We start from the raw sequence: 20,716 nt of genomic DNA on the forward strand, positions 1-20,716 counted from the left end.
AATTCGTCAACGAAAATATTCAAAAATAGTTTTAAATAAAACTATTCATTTTCCATTTTGCTTTATATAAATTGCTGAAATATTTAAATAACTTCGATAATATCAAAAATATTCACAATTTTTTGTATTGTCGATTTCTCGCATAAATGTGTGGGCACACTGGCGATAATGAATACGAAGAAATATATAAAGACATGCAAATAAAAATATATATTGCCGTATGCAATACACGATGAGAAAAAAATATTAAAATATTTTTCATTTCATATGACATCGAAGAAACAAAGGTTGGTAAGTACAAAAAATATCAAATATCAATTACGGTCACATCCGATAACATTGACGGTTGCAACCATAACCATCCCTAGCTTCGATATTGAATAGAATCATCGCTAATCGCTCGACCACCACAATCACACTTTGTGATTTTGACGACAGCAGCAAAATAGAAATTCATAAATCACAATTAAATTTATATTAATCATTAGGTGCACAAATTAGGTTGTGTAATTCACCACTATTAGGTGACAACGCGTTCAGTTCAATGTATACGTGTGTTTAGGCTCAGTCGGAACGTTTTGGTGTTTCTTTCGTTCGTTCGTGTTCAACAATCGCAATCGCTTTTGAGTGTGCCCTGGCTACCAGAACACACATAACAAGTGGTTTTCAATTCATTTCGACGGTGTATCAAAAAGTGCTGCAACCAAAAATAATTGCCGAACATAACAATCAACATAAAGAAGATTGAATAACGAAACTCCCTTGATTTTCCTGAACTGGTAAGTACACACATTATTAATATTGCGTCAGTGTCTGTTCATTTTTTTTTGTTGTTGGTGTTTGTAAGCGTGTGCATTTTTGTTTAATTAGCAGAAAAATATTTGGTTCTCAGTTGGTTTCGTTTCCAAAACGTTCCTCACAAACGAAGCGACTCGAAATTACGTGGGCTTTGGTCAAAAAATACCATTTAAAATGTGTGTACATGTGTAGTTATTAATTAAGAAAAGTGACTGATTTGGCCATTGTCATTCAATAATATTCAAAAAAGTGTGCGCGTGTTCTTCTCTTGCAATGTTTTGTGGGCTTCTTCGCCTACTCCCCCTCCTCCTTCTCTCCGTTGTTCCTTCTTTCTCTTCGTCTTCGTTGAGTGTAGTCAGTTGATTTTTGCGTGTTTTGCGCCGCATGCAACCATGCAAACGACAGTTGTGTCGTTTCATTTCATTCGTTTTTGGTGTCTGTGCTGATGTATCGAAACGTTTTGGCAAACGGAACGGGCGAAAGTTTTTCTATAACGATGAGACGTCAAATTTTTTTGTTGGGCTTTATAAAAAAATTTGTCGTGTGACGAGTTCGTTGTCGCAAAATAAGCATTAAAATCGCATTGAAAACATTTGCAACAATTCAATAATTCGTGTGTGCAACTTCTGCGGGTGCGGCGCTGCAAGTTGATCGTGAAAAATACAAGAAAAAAAATCAATTGCTTGGGTTCTTCGCTGCCAATTTCAATTTTTATTCTGCGTATTTTTGTGTGTGCAAAAATAAAGAATAGAAAAACAACATACAAAAAAAAAGAAAGAGAAGAGGCGAAAAGCGAAAAATAGCCACGGAAAAGAAAATTAAATGAGAACGAAAATTAAGTCATTGAAGCCACACACGGGAAAATTCGTCGACAACAACAACAACGTTCGAAGTTTGAAGCAGAAAATGTGGCACGAGCCGCGAGATGAGCACCAAAAGAGACAGTGAAACAACACCAGAAGCAGCAGCAGCAATATAAATAAATAAATCATACAGGAAGCAGGCAGCAAGCAGAAGAGAAGAAGCAAGCTAGAAAAGGGAGCCTGAGATTAGTGTTGTTGTTGATGTTGTTGTGTTTGTTGCTTGCTCTACTCGCAAATTTTTATATGTGCATTATATACACACATATATAAATCAAGTGAAAATAAAAAAACAATTTCCAATTAAAAAAAAAGTCTCAACTGGGTGGTAGCCGCAGCAGCAGCCGCCGCCGCAACAAGGCAGAGCTCGCGAGTGTGTGTGTGTGTGAGTGGGTCTATATGTGTGTGTGAGCGAGTGCAAGCGCGCGTGTGTGTGTGAGTGTGTTGTGTGCTTGTGTTGGTCGTTTGTGCAAGTTTTTGGGGGCTGTGTCGGGTGTTCGGTCCGTCGGTCGGTCGGTCGCTTTTTGTGAAAGAGGAGTAGTAGAAAAAAGAAGAGCCGAGTTGTGTCTTCGAAGTGTGCTAGTGTGTGTGTGCGGAATTCTTTGACAATTCCCCCTCATCCCCCCAACACCCAACATACGTTACCATGGAATATTACCTAGGTTAGTAGAAAATTTCTAATTCTCAATTTGTGTAAATCGAGAAACACACAATCACATACATAGAGAAATATGCGGGGCACATAAATAAATATACACGCATACAAATACATAACTATTTACGCATACATTTGCAAAACAATGCCCCCGCACTTACGCATACACATGTGCATGTGAACGTATACATATGCATACACCTACATACATGTATAAGAACGCACACATACAAATGTGCATAGCGTATGCTGCCTTTTTGCTTTTTGCCTGCATTACTTTAAGGTGAGGCCAAAACGCAAAGTTTTTTTTTTTCTCTACTTCCTCCCCACTTTCGCCCGTTCTCCCCACTCTCCATCCCCCACTCGCTTTCGCCCTCTTAAGCATTTGTGGTTATGTTTAGGATCAAATTAGCTGGCGGCGACTGTTCACATTTTGTTTGTTTGTGCAACATATTGAAAATCCCCATTGTCAGTCATATTGTGTCTCGCCAGCAATATAATTCCCATTGCCAATGCCTCTGCTCCAATTACAATGGTCAGTCTCTCCATAATGCAATATATGATAGGGTGGCATCATCCAATATTATCGATATACATATATATATATGTTGAAAGATTTCTAATTTTGCTTTCACTTCTTAAACAACAACAGGAGGTTACGTCTATGTGAGCGGAGATGCAGTCAAGATTCAGCCGCCGGTTTATACGAATGTTCCTGTTGAGACGGCAATGTTAGCCACCAACTTGTTTGGCCCGACAACGCAAATTGCAGCTCCGACCGCAGCGACCCATATACCGTTGATCACCGCAGCCGCCGCCGCCGCAGCAGCTGGAGCAACAACAACAACAGCAGCCGCAGCAGCGCCACAAACCACACAGCAGCCCGCACAGCATCCACAACAGCAGCAGCAGCAGCAACAACAGCCGCAACAGCATCCACATCAACAGCAGCAGCAGCAGCAACAAATCATAACGCATACGCACGCTTCACACGCCCACGCTGTGGCAGTTGCAGCAGCCGCCGCCGCAGCACAGCAGCAGCAACAACAGCAGCAGCAATCCACACAGACCATCCAAGCATTGACGCCGGCAACGGGTCAATTGCATTTGCATCCACATCCAGCACAACAGCATTTGCAATACGGCCATCCGAGTCAGCAACAACAGCAGCAGCAGCAACAACAACAGCAGCAGCCGCAACCTGTGCCGTTGCCGCTGGCGCTGCCGTCCACTGGCGATAATAGCATAACACAGCAGGCAAACGCCATTGACAATACAAGCGAATACGCTGCCGCCATCATGAATGGAGCCATTGCTCAGACTCAGGATGGCAGTTTGGTCTGCTATACCACAGAGGCGCTTGTACCTGGCGTAAATACTACGAATTTAGTTGCACTCGAGCAGCAGCCGCCGCCAGAGTTGTTGCCACAGCAGCTGCAGCAGCAACAGCAACAATTGGCGGCCGATGAATGCGGCATGCCAATGGATAAGCTAAAGCAAATGCTGGCCACACAGTTGGACTATTATTTTTGCAGGTAAATTACATTTGTTGTAACTAGTTAACTGTTTAATACATATTCCATTTTGAATGTATTACAGAGAGAATCTGGCAACCGATACTTATCTGTTGTCCCAAATGGACAGCGATCAATATGTGCTCATAAAGACAGTGGCCAATTTTAATCTTGTTAAGAAACTAACCAAGGACATCAATTTGATTACGGATGTGCTGCGCGAATCGCCCAACGTTCAAGTCGATGACGAGGGATTGCGCGTGCGCCCCAATCACAAGCGTTGCATCATCATCTTGCGCGAAATATCCAACAACACGCCACTCGATGACGTCAAGGTATGCGCGACTCACAGCGACTCAACCTAATTAAACCTAAATTAATTATAAGCGTATAAAATTTGTTATGCAAAACATGACTGATCACTAGACCTGGCATTTTTGCATACCAAACCTTGTACTCATTCAAACGTTGAATTCATTTATGTGCGAAATTTAACTTATTTTGTATATTACAACTTTGTATTTGTGTCTTTCAGGCTCTGTTCAGCAGCGACAATTGCCCGCGTCCCATCTCCTGTGAGTTTGCGGCCAACAAGTCGTGGTACATCACCTTCGAGTCGGATGAGGATGCGCAAAAGGCATTCAAGTATCTGCGCGAAGAGGTCAAAGAGTTTCAGGGCAATCCCATTATGGCACGCATCAAGCCCAAGTCCTTTATCAATAGAATAGCTGCAGTACCAAATATTAAGAACGGTTATCGTCTCAATTCACCACCAACTGCCACCGCAGTCTACGATCCAGCTGCAGCTGCTGCCGCTGGCGCTGCGGCGGCCACAGCTGCCGCTGTCAACTATAATCCGGCGCAGCAACGTTTCGTCTACACCAGCAATGGAGCCATTGCTCCTCCAGTTCCCTACAGCAGCCAGATTGTGATTGTAAGTTGACTTTGATAACCTTTGATTATCCTTTGAATTTAAACGAATCTTTACTTTAGCAACCACAGTACTACACTGGTTTGATGGCACCGTGGCAGGCCGCTCCGGTGGCTGCCGGAGCGCATGGACAGAATTTCTACGATATTGGCAACATATTTGCCGCAAATAGTCTGGCACCGCAGGCTGTGGCTGCCAATTTCACCACTGCACCACCACCCACCGCACAAATTGTGACCAATAAGCCGCAGGGCGGCGGCGGTGGACGCTACAATAGCAATCATCGCGGCAATCCCAATAATCTTGGCGGCGCTGGCGCTGGACCACGCGGCGAGCCGCGCAACAAACCGCCACGCAATGCGCAACAACAGCAGCAACAGACGCCATCGCATATACAGGGCAGCAACATAATCATGTCGACTGCATTGCGTTGTGTGGTGCCCACAGCTATTGTGGATCCAACGCTGCAGCAGCAACAACAGCAGCAGCAGGTGGTACAGCAACAGCACCAGCAGTTGCAACAACAGCAGCAACAAGCGACCAGCTCCAGCCACAGCAACCAGCAAGTGCAACAGCAGCAGCAACCACAACAACAGCAGCAGCAACAACTTGCCACTGGCAACACGGCGAGCACGCCGCGTTATGCCATCAAAACGAACTGGAAGGGTGGCATGCAAAAGAATCTGGACAAAGGCTATGGGGCGCATCATCATTACAGCACTCAGGTGCAAACGCTGCCCAGCAGTCATGGCCATCATCAGGCGCAACAGCAGCAACAGACCCACTATCCATTGCCTTCCTCGAGTGCCGCGGGCACAACTCATGCTACCTACGCCAGCAGTGGCAGCAGCCAAGCGAACGCTGCAACACTGACGCTGGCTCCACAACAGCCGGGACAACAACAACAGCAGCCGGGTCATCATCATCTCGTTGTGCATGCCCAGCAGCCAGTTGAGCAGTTGCAGGAGGCAGCTGGCGGCGATGGCGTCACCGTCGTGGAGCATGCCGGCAACACGGCATCCACCGCTCCACACAGCATGCAACAGAGTCGCAGCAACATGTCGGCCAGCTCCTCCTCATCGCTGGCCACTTCCATTGGCGGCAGCAAGGAGTCGTCGCAGCCACAGCTGCAACACTGGCAGACACGTCCACGTCGTCGTCGACGTGACGAGGATGGTGGCATCAATTATTCGCCTGGCGGTCGTGTGAATGTAAGTAGACTAGTTGGACAACAACTACAACAACAACAGCAGCAACCACAAGTGGATGGGCAGCAGCAGCAGCGATATACTCACATCTTCTTCTCTTCCGATTGTCTGCAGATCTATGGTGGTTCACCGCAATTGCTCTCCTCATCGTCTGCCTCGTCCAACAGCAATGTGCAGTCTTCTGGCGGCGGTTCAACGCATCGCGAGAGTCACTACAGCAGCAGCCACGATGCACCGAGTGCTCCGCCGCCGCAGCATCGCGGCAATTACAAGGGCAACAACTACAATCCCAACTATCATGCCCAGCAGCATGCGTCCATGCATCATCATCATCACAATCACAACCACAGCTCGCTGCCATCGCAACAGCAGCAACAACAGCAGCAGCAACAGCATCATATGCCAACGGCCCAGCAGAGTTCGGGGCATCCGTATCACCATCATCATCATCACAACTCCATTGGCAGCAATGTGGGCAACAGCGGTGGCCTCGGCGTCAGCGGCGGCAACAGCAACAATAATAGCGGAGGTGGCAACAATAACAACAGCAACATGTCCAGCAGCATTGGCAGCAACAGTGGAGGCGGCGGTGCTGGTGGCGGTGGCAACAGCGGCAACAATGAACGCAACTTGCATCATGGCGGCGGTGGCATGGGCTATCAGGGTCACAATGCCCATCAGCAACAGTTGCAGCAGCAGCAACAACAACAGCAACAACCACCGGCCCCAGTGCAGCCGCCACAATTCGATTTGGAGGCAGCTGCCTTCCCGCCATTGCCTGCAACATCGGCGCCAGCTCATGCTGCGCATCATCCCAGCCACGCTTCTTCCATACACAGCGCCAACAACAGCAGCAGCAACAACTCCTCATCGACAGCTGCATCGAGCTTAACTCACCACAACAAGCAGACATCGACGGCGGCGCATCAGTCCCAGGCTCATCATCATAATCAAGGGCACAGCACAGCAGCCGCTGCTGTGGAGAGCAGCAGCAACTCTGGCGTCGCTGGCGAGGAGTCGCGTTCTAGCAATCATCAGCATGCCGATGGCAATGCGCACAGTTCCTCCAACAACAACAACAATAGCAGCAGCAGCAACACAGCCACAAATGCCACCGAGAATCGTCTGTCCGATGTGGTGCGCACAGGCAAAGGCAAGGCGCGCAAGGATGCGGCTGCCCATCAAAACAGACATCATCAGCAGCAGCAACAGCATGTGCCACAGCACTATCAACAGCAGCAGCAGCAACGCATTAGCCCGACGCCAGCGATGGTGGTGATGGTGCCCGTTGAGGAGACGCCACGCCCATTGGGCAACAATACTAAAAACTTTACTAAGCAGAGCTCTAGTAATAACCCGATCCATGTGATAAAGTGTGTAACACCAAATATCAACGCCAGCAACAAGTTGAGCAACAATAACAACAACAACAACAACACTGCGGCGACGGCAACGACGACTACGACTTCGACGTCAACAGCAGCAGCAACAGCTGCTGGCGAAGATGCAGCAACAGCAACAACTGTTGGCGGTGCTGCCCAGCAGCAGCTGGATAAAACAAACAAGACTGAGGATGACATGCATCCAATGCACGGTGGCGGCAAACAGCAGCAGCAGCAGCGTGGTCTAGGCGAGGTCTATGCCCAACAGCAGCAGCAGCAGCAACAGTCGCAACAACCGCAGCAGACTATTACAAATGACTATGGGCGTGGCGGCATGGGCGTGGCTGCCACTGGCGGTCCACTGCCTGTTGTTGCCGGGCACATGTCAAGCTCGGGCGCTGGCGCCTGCAGCAGCAATGTGGCAACCACAACATCATCAACGATCACCACCGGCCTCAATGAGCTGAGCCTGGGCCCAAGTCAGGGTCAAGGCCACAAGAAGGCGTCGCTGGTGGGCGTGCAACAGGCCAAAAAGGAGCTCAACAGCGCCGGCAAAGATGTGAGCAAACACAAAAGCGTTGCCACATCGACCACCACATCGAGCAGCAGCAGCAGCAACAACAACAGCAACACAAATGCCAACAACAGCACCACCTCCAATTCAGTGTCAACGGAGAACATTGCCGCCGCAACGGCCAGCAAATTGAGCTATGCCCAGGTGGCACAGCATCACAAGGCCTCCGTTGAGAGCAAAGACGGCACTTTGTCGCCCACTGGCAGCCACAAGCTGGAGCTAGTCTTTGGCGACACTTCGTCAGCGGCGACAGCCGATAAAATCACCGTCGCCAGCGGTGCTGAGAAGCGTCAGGCGTCGGGGCCAAGTGCCGGAGCAACGCAGGCTGGCGGCAAAGCTGCCAGCAGCACACAGACAATGAACGCCAATCAGTCAAGCGGCAATCAGTCGGCTGGCTCCAAAGATAAGGGTGAGTTTGAAATGCGTCTAGACTGTAAAAGTATACTCAATAAAATCGTTTCGATTACAGACGCTGGCCAGCGTGAGTCGCGTCCAAAGGCTGCGCTGATTGCGGGCAGCGGCGGCGGCGGCTCAATGCGTCAGCAGAGCAAAGAGAAGCAAACGCATCAGCATCAACAACAGCATTATGGATCAGCCGCTGATCACAATACGAATGCCAATCAGGGTGCCGGTGGCGGCGGTCGCAAATCGAGAGCAAACAACTCTTAAAAGCAAAGAAAGTCGCCGAATCAGCGACAAATGTGAAATAAACAAAAAACGATACTTTTGCTGCTTGTTTGGCTGTCATGACACAACGCAACACATCGCTTGCAACGTTCAGCAGCAGCCGGGCAGCAAATAGCAACAACTACACCACCATCAAAGCAACAAGCAACAAACAAAACACTCCCACGCACTCTACAGATCCCCCTTAAGCCCCCCACGCCCACTGTACATAAATTCCATGTGTAAATATACAAGCGAAAGAGCAGATTTTTTGTTATGTATCTATTAGAGCTACATATAGATATTTACAAGCTAACCAAGGAGGCATATATAAGGTAAGTGCTCTGCTTGCTGATATATTATCTTTGATTGTCTTATCTAATGAAGGTCACTTTGCAGTTGTCGTCGTCGCACTGCAGAATGGAGGAAAGAAGGAGAAATTGGAGTAGAAGGCGAATCAGCTTGGACCAGTTATCATAATTTACGAGTAATAAATAGTAGGCAAAGGAATAATGGTGCATAACATTAATACACAACAACAACTCTCTATACAAGCATATACTATATGTGTGTATATGTATCTGTATAATCAGTTAACGTTAATCTACACTCACGACTCACACGACTCGACACACACACACACACTACAATACATACTTAGTTTAGTGCAACACATTTTGAGAGACGAAAGGAAAAGAAGGGAAGGGAAGGAAAGAGAATGATATGCCCAAGTTAAGTTAATGATTACAATTAATCTAATCTCTATACACACACTGATTGATTCATGTTAGCCAAGTTGCATCCGATTGCAACAGCGCAACAAACCAGATAAACAATAGCATTGTTACTCATTTTACATTTATAACTCATTGCTAAATGTGAATCACGCGGTAATCATGAGAACATTTTGATTAACTATATTCATTTTCTTAAATGCTAAAAAACGAAAAAGAAAACCTACAAATGATTGTAGCCAACACACTCTCGAGTATATAGTCATTATATAAGTGTATATATATATATAAACTATATACGCTAGTCCCACAAACACACACACTTTTAGTAGGCGACCATTGAAGTCTTTCGATTTAGTTAATTTAGAACCTTTATTTTTTTTCTGTTGTTTTAAATGGGATTCTGGTACTTAGTTCATGTCATAAGGGATCCATTTACAATAAACAAAAAAGAAAACCACAGACAACACTCTCACACATACACTGACAGACTGGCACACACACACTCTCACACAACATACTCTAATTTTATGTATATTTAAATGTATATGGAAATATTTGCATACATTTTCAAATTGCATTTCTTTCACATATGCTAAAAACAAAAAAAAGGCAATTTTCTCAGTTTAATGGTTTCACATATTTTAACAACAAAACAAACAAACAAGCAAAAACAACAACAACAACTACTACTACTATTACTGCAACAACAAGAAGAAACAAAGAAATCAAGTTAAATGTGCATTGCTAAAATAACTATAAACGAAATGAAAAAATTTATAACGCGTAGACAACAAAATAACTATTCTAATGTTAAACAAAAAAACAATTAAACATATGTATTTCTGTACATACAAAACACACACATACACATACTATACAACAAAAAAAAAGGTGCCATAAACTAAATAAAACACACACACAGAGAAGAACACTCACACATAAAAACAATGAAATTCTATGAGGATTAGGACAACACAAATAGGCATTTAAAATTACATTATATATGCTAATATATATAATCTCTTCTTAACACCATTATAATAGCAACATTATCGATTTCCCTCACTTTGGTTGTCCTATAAAACAAAAAAAGAAACAAACAAAAAAAAAACGATATTGTATTAATTTAATCAATTATTTTTGACTAACTTCAATTCGGTTTGCATTATATTGATTTGAATTTGATTTTTTATTACGCACAACATTTGAGTTTTTCGATTGAGACGTTCATGTGGATGGAGAGCATGTAAATTAAACTTAAGGCATTAACAAATTGGCGGTAAAAGAATAGAGGAAAATAATCAAGATATATATATATGAATATAGACTAAGCTCATACGATATACATAAACTCTATACATAATGCTAAAGCTATAGCTATGCTAGTGTTAAGTGATACGTCTAGGATAATCCATATACATATATATATAGAGTACATACTATTACAGGCGAAGAGGAGAGATCTGTACACACTTGCAACTTGCAACACATGCTGCAACATAGGTTTTATGTTTAAACAAAGAACAAACAACGTACGTCTCCGCCCTTTCACTTCCAATCAGCAGCAAATCAATCAATCAATCAACCAACCAACAACAATTTGGAATATTCTCATTGATTTTTTGTTTAGTATGTTATTATAGTATTTTATATTTTATTTGATTTTTTTTATATATAATTATTAGCGAACAATTTAGCCAGGCTAGAGTCAAGCATATACATACATATATGTATATATATGAGTGAGTGCTCCGCAAACTGTTTTAATGTATACCAAATGAAGAGAATTCTCTACCCCCCGCGCTCCATCACTTTCTCTCACTCCCCCATCTCTCTGTCTGTCTCTCTCTCAGTGTCTCTTCTTCTGTTATTGTATTCTTCTACCTACGCAAGACTTCCAAAAATGTAAAACACATATACTAAAATATATATATATATATATATGTGTATATTAATTTAAAGTAAATATATTTTGTTTCTATGAAAACAATCGAATATGCTAAGTGCCTATACTAAATACATGTATATATATATATATATATATAGAATATATATATGGGTGTACAATTTATATACATACATAGTGAAAAAAACTGCTAAAGTCCGCTCCACTGAGCCAAGGTCGCGCCGTTTGTTTCTTTGGTGTTATTTCCTAAGGTACATTATTCAACTTGCTGCCCCCCTAGACCATAAAACCACATACCATATATACCACATACTATATTATATATACTATAGAGAGTACTACTATATATAAAAATATCTTTAATTATTTGTTAGTCGATTGCCAGTAGCAAAAAAAAAGTAAAGAACAACTGGTCTCCTCTCCAGACTGCCGCCTTTGCTCAGTGGTGTGCCACAGTACAATCACACACACTCTCACACACACACATACTATAACCACACCCATAGTGTATGTGTCTGCCTACCTTCCGCCCACTCCTTAAAAAAAAAAATACACAAACTCAACTGATTTCATTTTCAAAAACAAAAAAAAAGAAAAGTTCTCAAATGGTTTTCATTTTGTTTTGTTTTTAGTTTTCAATTAATGCACTTTCCAGCGAGAGTGCTTGCAAGTGAAGGTGGCGAGGGGGTAGATGCAAGTGGGGGGGTAGTCCTCCCGGCATGTGCCTGGCAGTCAAAGATTCAGCACCCCTTTTTTGATGTGTGATATTAATGCAATTGTTTGGTTTTGGGGCAACTCAAAATTTGCAATGCGAAAAGTTGGAATATTGATTTGCCAGTGTATTTGTTTGTCGGCTGACTGAGGGGCTATCCAACTATATATTAATAATATCCCGGACGAGTATAGAGGTATAGTGTTTAGCAAAAACGAAACGATAAGTAATTGAAAATGATACGAAGGAGGAAGGAAGGAAGAAGATGAACGATCTAAAATGATATGATGGAGAAGTGAAAAGTAAAAAGTGAAAAAAACATTGTTGATGTTGAATAATTTTAAGGCCAAAAACAAAAATGAAATACACAAATGAGAGAAAATAAATTAAATTAATTAAATTGTTATATTGTAAAGCCTCAGTTCTTAAGTTATTTATTTTGTACGTTTAAGCAGCGCATATGACACTCGACGAATGACACGTGTGACACCTTGTTAAATATACTATACGAAAAAACAACAATTACAACAACAACTACTGATACTGATAATGATAGCAAAGAAGCAGCAACAATAATAATAATAATACACACACTCTATATTTAACATAAACTATCCACACACACACACTCACCCCACCCACATCATACTACACAAACACTTTCTCCGAACAACAGAACTAAAGAAATTTCTTGATTGTTTTATATGTGTATCTACATATATATAGTATATCCATATATATATATATATATGAATAACATTTATCAAATTGTCGTGCAGAGTCATTTCAAATAGCTTTCAAGACATTATTATTATTATTATCATAATTTTACAAAAAGAAAACTATATTATTTTATTTTATTTATTATTATTATTGCAAGAGTTTAAACAAAACAAAAACCTTTCACAAGGGCGGCAGAAAAATGCCTCAACTATTATTTCATTTGGCACTGCCACAGAATTCTGTACATAAAAAACTTACAAATATCTATAGTATATATTTATATCAATTACTTGAGGAATAACAAAAAAGAAATCCCCTTCGATATATATGTATGACTATAATAGAAGCCCGCTGCTTTATCTTTCCTTCTTCTCATTCATTTGGCACTGCCATTAATAATATTTTCCACATCTTAACAATTTTAGTTATAAAATCGAACGCGAAATTCCTTCATTGATATTCTTGATTGTTACTCGATGGACACGCCCCTTGTGAAGGGCGTTCGATTAGTTAACTTTACTTGTTTACATTATTATTTTTGTGTGGATGAAGTTGTGAAAGTGTTTAATCATTTTTAATTTGATTATTTTTTTGGTTTTTCTGTTTAAATTAAATGCATAGAAATGCTTACGCACATTGTTATCACTAAAAAAACTGAATAAAAACAAAAACGAAAAACAAAAAGATACAAAAAAAACAAAAGAAAAGAAAACGAAAATGTCTGTTAAAGCGAAAGCAAAACAATGTAATAATAATATATCAAGAGTATATGATTAATATTATTAATTGTACCAAAATTGATAATTGTAAAGTAAAACAAAAAACAAAACAAAAATAATGGTTTATGAAATTGCATATGATTAAACTAAAACCTAAAATGAGAAAAAAAACCCCTAACTATAACTAAACAATATCCCTATGCAAAAAGAAAAGAAAACAAAACAAAGTATAATAAATAAATACCATTACACTGAGAGACAGCAAAAAAACAAAAAACAAAACAAATCCGCAAAATCATTTTCATTTTTCTGTATAGTTAAGAGTGAAATTTTTCTGCTCGTCTTAGTACAGAGATTTATACTTACGAGCTGAAAATAACAAAGAAAACAAAAGAAACAAAAAAAAAACACAAAAATACAAAAGAAAACAAAAAGCAAACTGAAAAACTAAAAAAAGAACTAAAGCAAAAAGGGAAAAAACCATCTAATGAAAATCATAAATGCATATTTTATTTTATTGTATGTATCATATAAACGAGAATCAAATAAAAAGAGAAAAACCAGAAGAAACAAAAAAAAAACAAAATTTTGCGCATATGTAGATTAAATGTAGTTAGCCGAAGAAAGAAAGATGGTGATGATGGAATCGAATCGAATCGAAGCGATAAAACGAAAATTGATTATGACATGTCAACCAATAAAACATTTAACCAGCAAATGCTGTACACAACATCCCAACAACACATCTTGCTTCTAGGATGGGGGTAAAAGACAACCAGTAAGAAATCTACAATCGAGTGTGCTCGACTGTAAGATACCCGGTACCCATTGTGAATAAAAGCTAAACAGGGCGGTATTAATATTTAAATAATATGAATAGTACTAAAAATATACTGACGGCTATATTTGGTATATTGATATAGTAGTAGAGAGTTTTTGGAGTTTTGCCCATACAAAAGTATTAAATAATTTCTACAATTTCTAGGATGGTGGTAAAAGAAAACCAGTAAGAAAGCTACAATCGAGTGTGCTCGATTGTGAGATACCCGGTAGCCATTGTGAATGAAAGCTTAACAGTGCGATGTAAATTTTAAAATATATTCAACTAATAAGAATAGAACTAAAAAATATACTGACGGCTATATTTGGTATATTGATATAGTACTACATTCAAAATATACTACAGTTAAAAAATTTCTAACTGTGTGCAACCAAATTTTCTAAAATCGTGACTCTAGTTTCAAAATTTCGCTTATTCGTTTTTTTTTCTTTGCGGGAACGGAAGAGGGTGTGGCAAACATTTGAAAGAAGCGAGCAAACATAACAAGTGATGTCGAAATTATTATAGCTCTATCTCTTATAATCTCTGAGATCTATGTGTTCATAAGAACATGGCTATATCGTTTCGACTGTTGACGCTGATCAATAATATATATACTTTATAGGGTCGGAGATGCCTTCTTCTTCCTGTTTCATACATATCCTGGAGGCATAAAGTTACAATAGTCTTCGACCCTATGGATAAAGGGTATAAAAACGAAAAGAACATTTATCTATTAAATATCCCGATCCCAAATAAATGGAAACCTTTTGGTTTTGTGTGTGTGTATTTGAAATCTCATTTTATCATATTATATATATATATTATTGCGATGTAAAAAGGCCTCTAGCATGACTACTTTGGATCGATAAACCCGTAGTTAAAACCGTATACTTTTTAAGTTTATATTTTTCTGGAATTACTATTATTCTTTGTTTTTAGCGATACGATTTCTTGTGGGTACTACAAAAACATTGTTTACTTTTTATTAATATTAATTATAATTACAAATACAATTTCAGCTCTTACTATCATCGAATTGTGTTTTGTTTTTAGTTTCTAAAATTTAAAAGACCAATCCCAAAATGCTTAAAAGGTCAAAATATATATAGGTACATAAATACTAAACGTTTAATACAATTTTTTTCTTTCTTTCTTTCTTTTTTTTTTGCTCACAACAAAGAATATTGATAAGCCCTATCGCGGTATGGAGGAGCTAGTTAACAAATTGGTAAGGATTGTACGAGTGTGTGTATGTGTGTGTTAAAGTTAACCGAAAAATACAGGCACGTTAAGTACACATGATTCACATTTTGAATGGCGTTCCGAATTTCACGATTTCAGCATACAAAGAATACAGTTTTTAGGGACAATAACAAATTGCGTATATTGAAATCAATATCAAAAAGGAATTGCATTCGGGAACGGGACATGTGGTAGTGTTGTTGTGTGTGTGTGTATGTGTGTGTGCTGCCAGCAGCGAATTTCATTTCCGGTTCCACATTTGCTACTCTAATCGGCACAGGATTTATTTGCTTGATTTGTTTTACAGTTCCATGGCAGGCGCATCACTTTTATTGGTATCCGTATCAGCGGACGCTGCTTCTGTTGTTGTTTCTACTGCTGGTGTTGGTGTTGCTGGAGCTGCTGTTGTCTCTGTTTCGGTTTCCGTATCTGGAGCATGCGAAGACTGTTGTTGTTGTTGTTGCTGTTGACTCGTGCCCGCACAACGTTGCACCAAATCACTGTAGGGCTTATCGTGCAGCAGGCAAACCAAAACGACAGTCATATTATCGCCACCCAAACCACCCATTTGGCAATCGGGCGCCAGGCAATGATTCATCAGCTCTTCACAGATCTCCTCTGGCTGCATGCCGAGGCCAATGCGTGTGCGACAGAATTGCAGCACTTCCTCATTGCTCATGACATCCCAAATGCCATCGCAGGCGAGCACAATGAATTCCCAATCCTGTTGCACTTGGCGTGTCTCCACATCCGGGTAGGCTGACAACAACAAAAAAGAAAGGTGTTAATGTAAGAACAATGAGTGCGACTGCAATTTGCCATCGCTAATGAAATGTGGTCTTTTGTTCTTCATTCTTACCTGTGACTATTTGGTCTTCCGGCTTTTTGTTCGCGCGCTTAAACACAAAGTCACCAAGTGCACGGGAGAGGGCAAGATTGCCATTAACACGATTGAATTCCACCCAGCCACCGCCCTCAATGATGCGCTTCGATTCCGCCTCGTTGTTGGGCTTGTGGTCCACGGAGAGTGTTTCCAGCTGGCCATTTATGCTGGCAATGGCACGCGAATCGCCAGCATTGGCACAATAAAGCATATTATCCTTGACGAGCACAACGACGGCCGTTGAACCGGCCATTTGTTCGCCACACGGTTCGTTATGTTGCATTTCATAATCGATATCGAGAAATGCCTGTGGTGTGCGTGTGTGTTGGTGCAATGGGGATGACGTTACGTATGAGTAATATTACGAAATCTTGGAATAATCATCATGATCATTACTCACCTGTTTGAGGGCCTTGGCAATGTCGTTGGTATTATATTCGGGTCGCTTTATAACAAATTTATGTAAATGCTTGCCCGCATATTGGGCCACTGTGGCTCCGCCATGGCCATCATAGACGGCAAAGAACGCTGTGCCCGGATCACCGGGCAGCGATAAGATGTGTGTGTGTGAATCCTCCATATTGATGCGCCATCCTTGCATGCAACTGCTGCCGACACGATATTGATCATTGCGACAATATGATGATTCTTTTGCTGTCACCGGCTCCGACAACGTTTGTCCCATCTTAACTCTGCTGGCTCCCTGACTAACTGATGTTGTTGCTTTTTGTGGCGGGGCGTTCCAGGGGTTGGTGGTTATCAGTTATACGCTTCAAGTATCTTTATCTGCGAATATAGTATAAAGTAAAGTAGAGAGTTGAGTAGATTGTTAATTACGAAAGCGATAGTATAAAAAATATATAACTGATGATGATATATACTACACTAAAATCTGCGGGTGTGCGTGTGTGTAAGTAGATAAACTTCTGCACGTGTGTGTGTGTGTTTTTGTACTGAGATTATTATATCAAAATTAATGATATGACCCGCATAAGCTTAAAGCAAATAAACGTGCTGATTACAAATTGCTCTCGAAAGAATCCGAATCCTTGTATATAAAATTCCAAACACATTTCACACTGTTTATAATATATAAACAGCAAAGATGTGTCATTCCTTCGTTTTTTGTATATTTCAACAGCTTGCGATTATAAATTGATTTCGATTTTTGGAGTTGGGCAAAGGCCAAAGAGCGAGCGAGGCAACAGCAAAAACACGAAAACCAGATAAATTCGCTGATAAGACGCTGCCCCAGTGTCTTGTGATGACTGCGACTGCTTCAAACTTAAAATATTGCGATAAAAAATATGCAATTTACATACGAATTTGTTATTCAGAGCACCGCAATTAGCTGCTTGCTGCTGACACACTTGAGGTGACTAAATATTGTGTGAGATATAAACAACGAGAGCCTAGAAGTTGCGTAAAATACTAGAATAGAAAACGCTTTATAACAATGAAACTGGGCCTCTCAGTCATTAAGTGGTTGTTAAACCTACCTGGCGACGCTGACGCTGCTCCAACAGTACATTAATAACTTTTTGCTCGTTGTGTTTTCCGTTTTTCTTCCCTGGGTTTTGCACAAAAACACAAATACACGGTATTGCAGTTGCTTTGGTCACGTTCTTCCTGGGTTTGTTTTGTTTCCTGGCGCTTGTTTGTTGCCTCTTAAAATGCGGCACGTGTTCTGATCTACGCGTTCCAGTTGCTGTTTTGCTTAAATTAAATCTTTTATACAAAATGTTTAATAATTGCAATTATCGTTATCGATAAGACCAAAAAATGCATGCCTACATAGAACTATCGCTTGTGCGAAGCGTGCCTCACATATACTTTGAATTTGAATCACAAATTATTATATTTCTATTTTGAATATTAATTGCCAAAGAGCATTGATTATTAAAAGTTAAATAAGAAGTGTTTTCTCAACATCTTTTCTTGCTATCGATATTTATCGCGTTGTAGTGTCGTAGCAATGAACTTAAAACCAGTGGTAAGCTTTGTGCGACCGTTAAATTTAAAAACATCTTCAAGTTGATTCGAAAACGTGTTCCTAACAAATTTCATTTAAGAGTTGTCATGTATTTAAATTACCATTGAGTTCAATTGCTCGCATTTAAATGATCGTTAAGCTTAAAATCTCCGGTTTGTCAAATCGTTAAATTTTAATTAAAATGTGCTTTAAATTGAATACCTCAATTCGTCAAGTATTTGTTTTCTGTTTGACATTTTACTATTATCTTAAGTGTACCATATATTTTATGATTTATTCGCAGTTGTTATTTATAAAACATTTATTTATTAATATCTTGTTCTGGTCATACAAGTATTTGATACTCATAATTAGATGTGCTAGTCACAAAATAAAAATGTTTAGATGTGTTTGTAAGCACACAACATACACACACTGAAAATACAGCTTCTGTTTCAACTGTGCTTTGCTGCCGCTTTCACTCTCTCAACTCTCTCGCTCCAGCACTTTATCTTATTGTGTTGTTGTATTATTTTTTTGGGGGCTGCTGCTGCCGCCGTCGTCGCTGCCAAGTGCATTGAATTTTGCGAGTTTTGTTTTGCGGCAAATACACGAATTCAAGGACAAATGACGTCAGCTAAACATTTTTTCGTGCTCTGCGCGCTGTGTTTGGTTTGTTGCTGATGGTCAGGGGCGCACGTCACTCGGTGAGAGGGGAACACCACCGAAAGCTTATTGCTATACTCATTAGAGTTATACTGTTGAGTAACATTCAGTGTTCCATTTGAATTTGTGAAACAAATACTGTTTCAAGTAAATGCTGGTCATCCCTCTCGCTTGCTAACTGCGCCTCTGTTGCGCTGCTTTCTGCTTTCGTCTCTCTAAGTCTGTTTTGTATTTTACTTTTTTCGATTTTCGGTTTGCCCAAAAAAAAAGAGACGAATTAAATATTTGTACAGCAGCAGAGACTTTAGCTCCAAGCACCCAACAAAGTATTCCTGATAAAGAACTGTACTGCACGTCGCTATCTCTCACTCACACATTCAGTACGTTCTTGGTCACTTTTATCAACGTCAGCATTGAATGCGTTACAAAAGTCAATGAATTTCATGAGATGGGCGTGGCCGACAAACGCCTGCAGCTAACGCGCATTGCACTTCCCACAGTTGCCTCCCTCTCCCTCCTCTTATCACTCTGCTGCTGTTTTGTTTTAACGTACTTTTTTTTTGTTTTAGCTCATTGAAAGTGCATTTGAGTCGCCGCACGCATTTTATTTTTCCAAACTACTTGAAAACCGCATTTATTATGCATTTAACGTTGTCGTTGCTGCACTCGACGTCATCATCATCATCATCATCGCGATGATGATTACCATTTGGACTTCTGGAACTCTCCCCCTCTGGCAGTGCGAAATTTCCATATTGTTTGTCAACGCATCCAGATCCCGATTCCGATTCTGATGTCGATTCTGATCCCAAGCTCAGCGGCGACATTATCGCTGCCACTTTCCGACCGTTTCGCATGCAGTCTGCATGCAAATGTTTGCGGGGAAAGGGCAGCGATCGGGGAGTGGGGAACGTGGCTCAAGCTCACAGATATCGCAGCAGCAGCAGCAGCAGAAGCTGAAGCAGAAAGCCGCAGTTCAATCACATTGCACAAAAGTTCGAGGTCAGTTATAAAAATAAAATTATATGCGCTTGTGTTGGTGTGAGAGTGCGAGAGTGTGTTTGCAATTGTATGTACGAGTATGTGTGTGTTCGCTCTCTCGTTCGCATTTGTTTTGTATTAATTTTTGCATGCGACAAAATGAGTTTCTTTGTCTTTGTCGCGCTGGCCACAGGATCGCTTTTGCTGATTGTTGATGGGTTGGGGTTGCCTTACTGGCCTGACAAAAGCTTTTGTTCCAAGCGGACGGGCGGGCCATTCCCATCCCATCCCATTCCATTTCCCATTCCCATTCCCATGCCCACAACGTAAACGTAAACGCATCGCATCCCATTCCCATATTCCCATTTGTTCCATTCAAGTGGAAGTAGGCCACTGGAGTTCTGTGTAACTTGAGCGAACCACCGTAAAAAGGGGGCAACGAGGTGGAGAGGGGGAATAAGCGGCCAGCGGCGAACTCGAGATGCACACGCAGTTCCTGCTGTTGCTGCCACTGCCGCCCGCCTGCAATTGTGTAATGCGAGACGAGGGCATTGACTTGAGCCTCAAGGATAATGGAAAGTTAACCCAACAAAACAGCGAGCAAAACAGAACAGCAGCAGCAGCAGCCACAGCAGCAGAAGGCAAGCTCTCTTCTAAGCCTCGGTCCCAACTTGATCACAGACCAGCAGACGGTGTGGGGGCTGGTCAGAGGAGGAGGAGCAGCAGACTGTAGACTGAAGACCGGGAGACTTGGCAACCGGCAA

The 20,716-nt window shown here is 41.3% G+C and overlaps 2 protein-coding genes across 3 annotated transcripts; one reads left to right on the forward strand and one right to left on the reverse strand.

The window, feature by feature from the left end:
- Positions 1 to 421: 421 nt before the first annotated feature.
- LOC133845097 (la-related protein Larp4B) lies at positions 422 to 13,801 on the forward strand. 2 transcript variants are annotated; one of them, XM_062279452.1, is made up of 8 exons: positions 422 to 779; positions 2,966 to 3,848; positions 3,913 to 4,162; positions 4,363 to 4,761; positions 4,821 to 5,969; positions 6,081 to 8,331; positions 8,392 to 8,923; positions 8,988 to 13,801. In XM_062279452.1, the coding sequence occupies exons 2-7, from the start codon at positions 3,043 to 3,045 to the stop codon at positions 8,589 to 8,591; spliced, it is 5,055 nt and encodes a 1,684-aa protein (XP_062135436.1). In that variant the 5' UTR covers positions 422 to 779; positions 2,966 to 3,042; the 3' UTR covers positions 8,592 to 8,923; positions 8,988 to 13,801. The 2 variants fall into 2 exon arrangements, with proteins under 2 accessions (XP_062135436.1, XP_062135435.1); XM_062279451.1 differs by lacking the exon at positions 422 to 779 and adding an exon at positions 1,265 to 2,320.
- Positions 13,802 to 14,979: 1,178 nt separating this feature from the next.
- On the reverse strand, positions 14,980 to 18,031 carry LOC133841383 (probable protein phosphatase 2C T23F11.1). The gene is made up of 4 exons (XM_062273810.1): positions 17,833 to 18,031; positions 16,734 to 17,119; positions 16,310 to 16,640; positions 14,980 to 16,209 (listed from the first exon to the last, which is right to left on the reverse strand). Exons 2-4 carry the CDS (start codon positions 17,016 to 17,018, stop codon positions 15,752 to 15,754), a joined length of 1,074 nt encoding a protein of 357 aa, XP_062129794.1. The 5' UTR covers positions 17,019 to 17,119; positions 17,833 to 18,031; the 3' UTR covers positions 14,980 to 15,751.
- Positions 18,032 to 20,716: the final 2,685 nt, after the last annotated feature.

This window comes from Drosophila sulfurigaster, chromosome 3 (genome assembly GCF_023558435.1).
Source record: "Drosophila sulfurigaster albostrigata strain 15112-1811.04 chromosome 3, ASM2355843v2, whole genome shotgun sequence".
NCBI lineage: Eukaryota > Metazoa > Arthropoda > Insecta > Diptera > Drosophilidae > Drosophila > Drosophila sulfurigaster.